The 10086-nt window shown below is 38.8% G+C and overlaps 1 protein-coding gene across 1 annotated transcript; it reads left to right on the forward strand.

Annotated features, from left to right (window-relative positions):
• The first annotated feature begins 4800 nt into the window (after positions 1-4800).
• agpat4 (1-acylglycerol-3-phosphate O-acyltransferase 4 (lysophosphatidic acid acyltransferase, delta)) lies at positions 4801-9618 on the forward strand. The gene is made up of 9 exons (XM_079249248.1): positions 4801-4924; positions 5393-5585; positions 5822-5991; positions 6072-6233; positions 6386-6539; positions 6633-6735; positions 6827-6902; positions 8555-8753; positions 9285-9618. The coding sequence occupies exons 2-9, from the start codon at positions 5408-5410 to the stop codon at positions 9374-9376; spliced, it is 1134 nt and encodes a 377-aa protein (XP_079105374.1). The 5' UTR covers positions 4801-4924; positions 5393-5407; the 3' UTR covers positions 9377-9618.
• Positions 9619-10086: the final 468 nt, after the last annotated feature.

Consider the following 10086-nt stretch of genomic DNA (forward strand, 5'->3'; position numbering starts at 1 on the left):
TTCATGTATTTTTTCAGGAATAAAATTGACACTATTAGAGATCAAATTGACAATACTCTTCCTTCTACCTATAATGTTGAGCCTGTTGTGGTCTCCGAAGCATCCTTAGAACCAGGATCTGACTTGTGTCTAAATAGTTTCTGTCCTGTCCAACCCTCTGAATTAACTAAAATAATAGCTTCATCTAAACCATCCACCTGTATCTTAGACCCTCTCCCAATGAGCCTCTTTAAGGACATTTTCCCTTTAATTAATACATCACTACTAAATCTTATCAATATGTCTTTAGTGACAGGATATGTACCACAATCATTTAAAACTGCTGTAATCAAGCCTTTACTTAAAAAGCAATCTCTGGATCCAGAGGTGATAGCAAATTATAGACCTATATCTAACCTCCCGTTTATGTCCAAAATTCTGGAGAAAATAGTTTCAGCTCAGCTACATGCCCACCTGAGCAGAAATAATTTATGCGAGGAGTTTCAGTCAGGATTTAGAGCTCATCATAGTACTGAGACAGCATTGGTGAAAGTTACTAATGACCTTCTTATGGCCTCAGACAAAGGACTTGTGTCCGTACTTATCTTGCTTGATCTTAGTGCTGCATTTGATACAGTCGATCATAACATTCTGTTACAAAGACTAGAACAGGTGATTGGAATTACAGGTACAGCGTTAAGCTGGTTTAAATCATATTTATCTGATAGACTTCAGTTTGTTCATGTAAATGACAAGTCCTCCTCCCAAACTACAGTAAGTCATGGAGTTCCTCAAGGTTCTGTACTTGGACCAATACTCTTCACACTATATATGCTCCCTTTAGGCAAAATTATTAGACAGCATGGAATAAACTTTCATTGTTATGCAGATGATACTCAACTATACTTATCCTTTAAACCAGATGAAACAAATCAGCCCAATAGGCTACAAAATTGTCTCATAGACATAAAGACTTGGATGTCTAGAAATTTTCTCCTCTTAAACTCAGATAAGACTGAAGTAATTCTCGTTGGATCTGAAAAACTCAGAGCTAAATTTTCCGGTTTTGTAATGAACCTGGATGGCATTACTTTAGCTTCCAGTGCTACAGTGAGAAACCTTGGAGTAATATTTGACCCTGACCTGTCCTTTGGCCCACATATTAAGCAGGTTACTAAAACAGCCTTCTTTCATTTACGTAATATAGCCAAAATTAGGGACATTCTGTCTCGGAGTGATGCAGAAAAACTGGTTCACGCTTTTGTTACTTCGAGACTAGATTACTGTAACTCTCTATTACTGGGCTGTCCTAAATATGCCCTGAAAACCCTTCAGCTGATCCAGAATTCTGCAGCCAGAGTTCTGACCAGAACCAGCAGGAGAGATCATATTTCTCCAGTTTTAGCCTCTCTTCATTGGCTGCCTGTTGAATCTAGAATAGAATTTAAAATCCTTCTCCTTACATATAAAGCCCTCCACAACCAGGCACCACTATATATCAAAGACCTCATTGTTCCTTATATACCAAGCAGAGTACTTCGTTCGCAGACTGCAGGCTTACTTGTGGTTCCTAGAGTCTCAAAGAGCCGAGCAGGAGGCAGAGCCTTTGGTTATCAGGCCCCTCTCTTATGGAATAAGCTCCCAGTTAGTGTTAGGGAAGCAGACACCCTCCCCACCTTTAAGACTAGGCTGAAGACTTATCTTTTTGATAAGTCCTATAGCTAGGGATGGTTAGCATCCCTTAGTTATGCTGCTATAGGTTTAGACTGCTGAGGGACATTTCCTGATACACTGAGCTTCTTTCTTTTTCTCTTTATCTCTTTCTTTTACCCCCCCCCCCCCCCCCCCCCCCCCATAACAGTGTTGCATATGTCTCCTGTCTCAGCAGGTCTCAGGATGGGAGATTGAGTTGGACTTAACTCAATCTGTTGGTTTCCTTATATAGGCTGTTATGAATTGGCCTTCATTATGTTTTCCCCTCTGTCTGTAAAGCGTCTTGAGATGGCATTGCCGTGATTTGACGCTATATAAATAAAGTTGAATTGAATTGAATTGAATAGTTTTACTCCAGACAGTAAGATCTTTGTCCCGCAAAGTTGTCATGACATATTCTAGGTAGTTTAGAAGCAGTGGCATTTTCCTTGCAGAGCTGCCTTACAGGACACATTCCGCTGTTAGGTTTTGTTTCCTTCAACATTTGCTATTTGCAAATGTTTGGGTTTTTTTAAAAAAAACTTTTCAGACCTTAACAGTATGATGAGGACCTGGTCTCATGGTGTTCAAGTTTTTTACTGTTTGTACAGGTCATTGTGGTCACCGCAGGGGTAGGAAAGTGGCTTCCAAGGATAAACCATAGTTGAGCAGTTGCACCCTTTTTTCAGCACTTGGCTTATTTCTTTTTATTTTCCCATGACGTCAGCCAAAATGGCACTGAGTGAGAATCCACCAGTAACCCTCTTTTGACTCAACCCATGTCGGTTAATTCAGTGGAAACTCTTTGAGCCATGGTGTGCCTTTCTCGAATTTTCCAAGCTTTATAAAAGCTCGTCCAATTTGTGCTACATAAACTTCTCACCACTTCTAGTTGTTATATTTTTAGGCGTTTTAACTACCAAAATCTGTCAATAAAAAATATTTTAACTAAAATCTTGCCACGTATGAAGCAGCTGCCCTAAATTAGTTCTGCATAAACTGTTGATTACCAACATAAAATATGTTTAAAATTAGTTTTTTAAGTTTAACCTAACAGTACAAACCTCTGACTAGGACTGCATGAGAGTTTACTTTAGTTATTTAGAAAAGGATTAAACTTGCTGTTGTATTTGTTGAAATAATTTTCTTAGTACAACTTACAGTGTTAATTTTGCTGCCCTTCATCATCACTGCATCCATGACATGCATCTGCATACTGCACATTATTCCCTTGAGCCTATTCACACTCCTTATGCTTGGTATTTAAGCATGAAGGACTTCCTCGGCTACTTCAGTGTATGTTTGGACTTCACACACTGTTTGATTGTAAAAGGCAGAGAGGCTGAAGCATTTTGGAGCCTGTAAAAGAGAGTTTGAGAACACTTCTCAGAAATCCCCAAGGTGAAATAATCACCCCACGAGTCTCCGGTTTACAAAGAAAAATCAGCAATATTGTTTGGTTTGGAATAGAGTATTTCAAGAAAACTATAAAATTTGGCCAAACAGAAAATGTGTGTGGACTCAATAAAAAATATTGTAGATGTGATATTTATAGGTGCAAGTGAAGAATCCACTCAGGGGCTAGATATTTTTTTCTCCTCCAAGGAAATTGTGGTTAGTGCATCTTTACCTCCCTCTGGTGTCCGCAAGAGGAAAATGTTCAGGATGCTTCTTTTCAGTCAAAGCCTTGAGTTAATGTAGCTGTTTCACTTATACTTGCTGCTGCAGGATTTCATTTCCTGAAAAGTAAGGGTCATTCTACAACATTTTATTCATCCAGTCCATCTAGAAGACAATTTTACTGTTTATTATTTATTTTTAAGAGAGTAAAATGTTTGCTTTGGAATTACTATCACTAGATGAAGTTTAATTTCAACCTGGGTCTGTATGTACAAAATGTGATTTGCTAAATTACCTGATAGAGGTATATATCTATATATATATATATATATATATATATATATATATATATATATATATATATATATATATATATATATATATATATTCATAAGTAAATAGTATGAGGGTTTTAGTTATAAAAAAAAAAGTAATTTGTCTGAGAGAAAATTAGAAGAACTCCCAGTATTTAACTCATTGCTGAGTCCAACTACTTAATAGGCAATAAAAAGGATTTGTAGTTTTTCAAATCAATGAGGCTATAAATACCTAAATCAACCAGTGTTTTTTTTTCTCTCTATTCTTTCAGTTTAGCCCAGTCCTAAAACAAGTATGATCCATCTCCCCATCACAGCTTGACTCACTCAGATGGAAAACTCCTATACAGAACACTACCAACAGGGGGCACTATTGCTGCAGTGCTGCATAGCGAAGACTCTGCAACTTGGCGAACTTTGCCAGGTGTGTGCTCTTCTGAAATAATGACATTGATGACCAAGCCAACTTTACGAACGTCGTTTTTTAAATACCCAGTTAAATAAATAATAATAATAATAATTTTAAAAAAATAAAATAAAAAATAAAAAACGAAAGTAATGCAAGTACATGTCTACATGTTGCAAACCATAAATCCAAACGACACCTCTGGCCTGACATCATTGTACCTTTCCTGTAAACGCGGGGAAAGATGCATCCCTCTGTCTAACTATACGGCACTTTTCAAAAGACCAAAGAGTAGCGAGGGTATTTTCATTTGCAATTAGAAGAAGTTGTTTTTATTGTTTCTTATTATTACTCCATATTTTAAAACTAAAATGAAACTTTTCTGTGAGTGAGAGGCATTACACTTTTAATGTCGTGCTATTTATCATAACTGTAACCATAGCTGCATAACTGTCTGCAATAAATGACATTAAGAATGGGGCGTTTCTTCCGTACATGCACGTTGCACTGAGCATAAAAAAAAGACAAAACAAAACAAAACAAAAAAACACTTGAACAGCAGACAGGCCACGCGTGTGAATAGACGATATTTGGAGTGAGACAGACTGCCCCTGTTCTAGAAGATGGAGGAGTTTCATTCCCAATCCAACTCTCTCTCTCTCTCACACACACACACACACACATACACAACAACGTCTACACCCTCCAGTCCTGGCGTGGTTGTCAGATGGGTGTGGCTGCATATGGTAGGGAAGTGGACTGAACCGCACATAACGCTGAATGAATCATGACTGAAATCTGAAGAGGGACTTTACGAACTTCATAGCTGCATGGACCTAAATTTAAGTACCAGTGACTTTTTGGCAATCTTTCAGAAATCTTGAGGACAACTTTCCTGGAGCTGTTCAAGGTAAGTTTTGTTTCAGATAAAATGAAAAGTGTGACATATCTGTCTTTCAACTGTGCTTGTTTCTTGTTAGACATTTAAATCACCTATGTGAAGTTAACTAACACAAATGCGCAGTGAAACAGCTGCTAATTACATTTTATGGATTGTATTAAACAGTAATAATCATTGTAACTTGTACCTTCACTTTTAGGAAATGATTTGACTAAACCACAGTGTGGTTTTGGGTTGAACTGTGAATAAGCTACAGCTTCCTTTCCCCCCCAAAAAAGGTCATGTGTATCCTGACATCTGCACTGTAATTGGCTGTTTGTTCACAGCTCAGCTCAAAGCCTCCATTCATTAGATAAAACAAGAAAGACTTGTCAAAGAAATCTTTTATGGCCTGAGTGCCGGCAGGACGCATATCATTACAGGCCAAAGCCACACCAGAATATAACTTTGTTTGACAGAACTGTGTGATGCTTTCAGGTTTTTTAGAGAAGGATGGGACTCATACAGCTGCTGAAGTCCCAATTTCTGAGCCACCTCATCATATGCTATGTGTTCTTGGTGAGCGGCCTCATTATCAACCTGTTGCAGTTGTGTACTTTACCTCTGTGGCTGGTCAGTAAGCAGCTGGCCCGTAGGATCAACATCAGATTTGCCTACTGCATTGCTAGTCGTAAGTACTGACTTGCTCCCTGCTATACAGATGATTCTGCTATCTCTTTTTGGTGCTATTTTGTTTCTTCAGCAAATGGGAAGAGATAAGTAAAAACATAAATAAAGTTGCAACTAATAGGATCCAGTATGTAAACTCTGCTGCATGAACATAGTGAAATGATCTGTCTGTGTAAAGGTTAATCAAACTATATTTACTTAAACCTGTAAATGTCAATATGTATTAATTATCCTTAGAGATGGTAGCGGTCCTGGAGTGGTGGTCTGGGACAGAGTGCACACTCTACAGCGATCCAGAGAGTTGTACACTTTACGGAAAAGAGAATGCCATTGTTGTTCTCAACCACAATTATGAGATTGACTTTCTCTGTGGCTGGACCTTCTGTGAGAGATTTGGAGTACTTGGGGTAAGAGAAAGTCACCCATTTTTTAACCCATTTGCAGTTCTGTTTTCTCTCCAGCTCATTAAGATGCTTTCAAATCCTAGAGTTCAAAGGTGTTGGCCAAGAAGGAGTTGGCTTATGTGCCAGTGATTGGCTGGATGTGGTACTTCCTGGAGATAGTTTTCTGCCAAAGGAAGTGGGAGGAGGACAGACGGATGGTAGCTCAGGGTCTTCAGAAACTGAGGGATTACCCAGAAAATTACTGGGTGGGTTTCAACCTGTGGGTACTTTTTTTCTTTTTTCTTTTTTTTTGTTTTGTTTTTTCCTTCTTTTAATATAAAAATCAATATGAAAGTGATATCTGTAAGTCATGGATAAAATTTTTAAAGTTTGCAACTTTCTCTTTTACTGTCACAAGTTTCTGCTTCACTGTGAGGGAACACGCTTCACGGCAAAGAAGCATCAGATCAGCATGCAAGTGGCTGAGAGCAAAGGTTTACCAAAACTTAAGTACCATCTTCTGCCCAGAACCAAAGGATTCTGGGTAACTGTCCAAAACCTCAGAGGAGCTGGTAAGGATCCTTCAGAAATCCTAACGCTGTGAGCTGTTTATGGGATTAAATGAGTCACACAGCTAACTGCTGCTGTGTGCTTGTCTTGTGCAGCTGCAGCTGTTTATGATTCGACGCTGAACTTCAGGAACAATGAAACACCGACTCTGCTTGGACTTCTAAATGGGAAGAAATATCATGCAGATTTATATGTTAGGTAAATAGGAACAATTTTAAGTGAGGATCATGAAAACTAATCATCAGGTTTCGCTTTACTGGTGTATGTTTATGTCCCCGGTCTCTTGTAGGAGAATTCCTCTAGAGTTGATCCCAGAAGATGAAGCAGAGTGTGCTGCTTGGCTCCACAAACTTTATCAGGAAAAGGTGAGATAGTGTTGAAGACAAAACCCTCTGATGGGCACAGGGTTTCACCACAAGCAGCTGGAAAGCAGAAATCTCCTGGAACCCAGTGGCTCCACCTGTATGTTGTCATAAAATGCAGTCTGTAGCAGTTAAACATAGCTTGCAAAGCAGTGTGTCGTCTCTTTTCCCATTAATGTTAACGTTTTATGTTTCGGGGATTTACCATTACAGATTACACTCTCTTTTATTTTATTTAGAACATAAGCCAGAAAAATATGAAAACACAGAAATCAGATGTTAGAAAGATAAAAGAAGGAGTGACCAGTCACCAGGTTGACTCTAAGAGTCAGTGCTCTCTCCATCTGTGCTGCCTTGTTTGACTTGTTTCATTGGCTCTTGTTTTATCTAAGGCCATGAAAACCTCCTTGCAAGCTGGAGTAATGTTAAGGGAGTAACTGTCATGATGCTATTGCCAAATAGTGCCAGAGCATTCTCCCGTAAGATCTTTGCCTGTGTACAAAAGAACAAAAAAGTTGCTTTGTGAAGCTTCATTTTATTTGTCTCATCAGTGTGTGGTTTATGTCATGACAAGCAGGTCTTGTCCAGCCAAGTGCCCTAAAAATGTCAGAATGAATAACTGAAAAGCAGACATCAGAAAGCTTTAAGAAGGCATCAAAGGGTTTTTTGGGAAGTTGTTTCCTCAAGACGCTGTGATTAAGAAATTACAATCAACAGAAACGATGACGGTAAAACTGAGGTGTGGGAGATGAAGAAATCACTCTGAGTTGTGCTTTAGTGTTGCAACATAAAGCTAATCCTGTATGACTGCAAAACAGGTGTGGAGTGTTGCTGTTCTTCTTTGTGGCAACTTTTGCTAAACTCCCCCAGCACAACAAAATGAAATGTTGTGCAGTATGCAGCCTTATATGAAACCAATCTATGTTGGAAAACAAGACCTTTGAACTGATAATGTTAAATATGACAAAAGTATGTTTGAATTGAAACACCTCTGGCCTGTATGTAGGCGGGGTCACATTGGCATGATTACTCTTCTGCAAACATGTCTCATTCTGTCTATTCTGCATGCTGATTCAGTCACTGAGTTGTTCTGCAGGTTTACTCAATAATAGATACCTTCTGCTAATTCATTTTTGGGTGTGTTTCCAGCTTTATTAATCTCTGGTGCTCCTTCCAGTTGCTGACTTTGTCTACCTGCAGGTGGGCCATAAAATGCCCTTTATGTTTTTGTCCAGGTGTAGCAGATGGTCTAGAATCTGTGATTGGATCGCAGTGTTTTCGATGTTGTGTATTTCTCTCTCCTCTTTGACCCTGAATTGGATTAAGCGGTTAGGGAATTAAAGGAATGAATATCTATCTGTAACATCCCTGAAAATCAGTCATGTACCAGAAGAGCCACAAGCTGAATGTTCAAATCCATATAAATTAAACAAATGAAAAGATGTGAATACACCTTCAAATAGCAGGAAATGCCACCATTTGCAGGAGGAGAAGTACTGACATCTTAGCTGGCGATAAAAAGTGTTCGTAAGTGCAGTTAATACTGTGGACTCAAACATGTTGCACAGCCTTTTTCTGCCTGATGCTCCAGATCTATTTATTTTGCAGAATTCCCACCACATGTTTCACTTGTGTTTGCTTTAATGTGTATGCAGGATAGCTTTCAGGAGCAATATGCACAGACAGGACATTTCCCTGGCTCCAAAGTGAGCCCTCCACGTCGACCATGGTCCCTGATCAACTGGATATTCTGGTCCTGCATAGCCCTTTATCCTCTAGGCCTACTTCTGCTTCAGCTGATAAGCTCTGGATCAATGCTCGCCATCACCACCATGGTGGTTGTCGCTTCTGCAGGTTGGTTTTATCTACATGTACAATAAAGTTATAACTATTAATCTATCAATTTAACCAGCTGCTTTTGTCCAAATGTGCCACAAAGCAGCAGACTTGACAACTCTTAACGTAAGTCCATTTTTATTTGGAAACTCTGATGTCTCGGCCTTGGAAGCATGCCCATGACAGCATTCAGGCATGGTTTTAGTTGGCAAAGTTAGCCATTCATACATATGAACTAAGATGTACATGGAGAAATGGTCTTTCTAACAGCATGGGCTCATGAGGAGCATGTCATAGTTTCCACAACAAATAAGTGCCCATGTTTGTTGTTGGGGTTAAAATGACAAACCTGGAGACACCATCTGAAGCTGATACATTTAATATTGACTATTTTAACTATTCTTAGACTTATTACAAATTCAACCGTAGCACCAATGTTTTACCTTAAGACTTGATGTTTTGTTTCCATCTTAAACGTTTGACCTCAATTTCCTTTTACAAAGGCGGTCACGGGCTTAATTCATTTTCTAAATGTCTTTTCTTTCATAGCTTCCATGGCAGTTCGTTGGATGATTGGCCAGACTGAGATAGACAGAGGCTCGAACTACGGGAATAAGGAAGTTCCTCTAAACAACAACTAAGGAGATAAGAATTCCTCTGAGCTGCTGTGAACACAGCACCTAACCACAAACTGCTGCTCCAGTGGAATTCAACAGGTCTGACAAGAGCAGACCTGCTTCAAAGCATAGCTCTAATAGGTCACATTCATCTTAACGCTGTGTTGCAGAAGCTGACTATGGTGAGCAGCACAGTAAAAATATGTTTTTCTTTAATGAGAATGGGAATAACTGAATGTAACTAAGGTAATTTAACCAATGAAAAATATGGACTACCTCTTTTAATCTATTGCAGATTATAAGCATTTTATTCAAAAGGCAAAACAGTTTTTTTTAAAAAATATTTTAGGTTGTAAAGCTGTAGGCACCATAAAGAAATGATGGAGAGACAGAACAGCTCTTCTGTAGCTACAGCGTTTCCCAAAGACTCATATTTGCATGTAAATTATTCTTATAGTATTTGTATGAGATTATTTTGTGCAGCAGAAAATGAATAAACGCCACAGCAGCACCTCCGCTGAATCATCCTTAATTGCATTTAGACTAGAAACAGAAATTCTGCACTGTTACATCACAAATGCACCTCATGTGAAAGCAAAATAGAAGATGACTGCGGTTCAGTTGCTTGAACTGAAAGGAAGAATGGCGAAATTGAAATGTGAGTTGCACAGCAATGCATGAAAACAATTACAATTGGGGGAGATACCTGATGGTGACAACTAATAAGTCAGCGG

This window comes from Telmatherina bonti (genome assembly GCF_933228915.1).
Source record: "Telmatherina bonti genome assembly, chromosome: 11".
NCBI lineage: Eukaryota > Metazoa > Chordata > Actinopteri > Atheriniformes > Telmatherinidae > Telmatherina > Telmatherina bonti.

Bases quoted from the DNA above. Each gene is read 5' to 3' on its own strand.
- agpat4 (XM_079249248.1), top strand. From the start codon at position 5,408: ATGGGACTCATACAGCTGCTGAAGTCCCAATTTCTGAGCCACCTCATC. The intron at 5,992-6,071 runs GTAAGAGAAAGT...TTCAAATCCTAG, and splicing joins AGAGATTTGGAGTACTTGGG to AGTTCAAAGGTGTTGGCCAA. The intron at 6,736-6,826 runs GTAAATAGGAAC...GGTCTCTTGTAG, and splicing joins CATGCAGATTTATATGTTAG to GAGAATTCCTCTAGAGTTGA.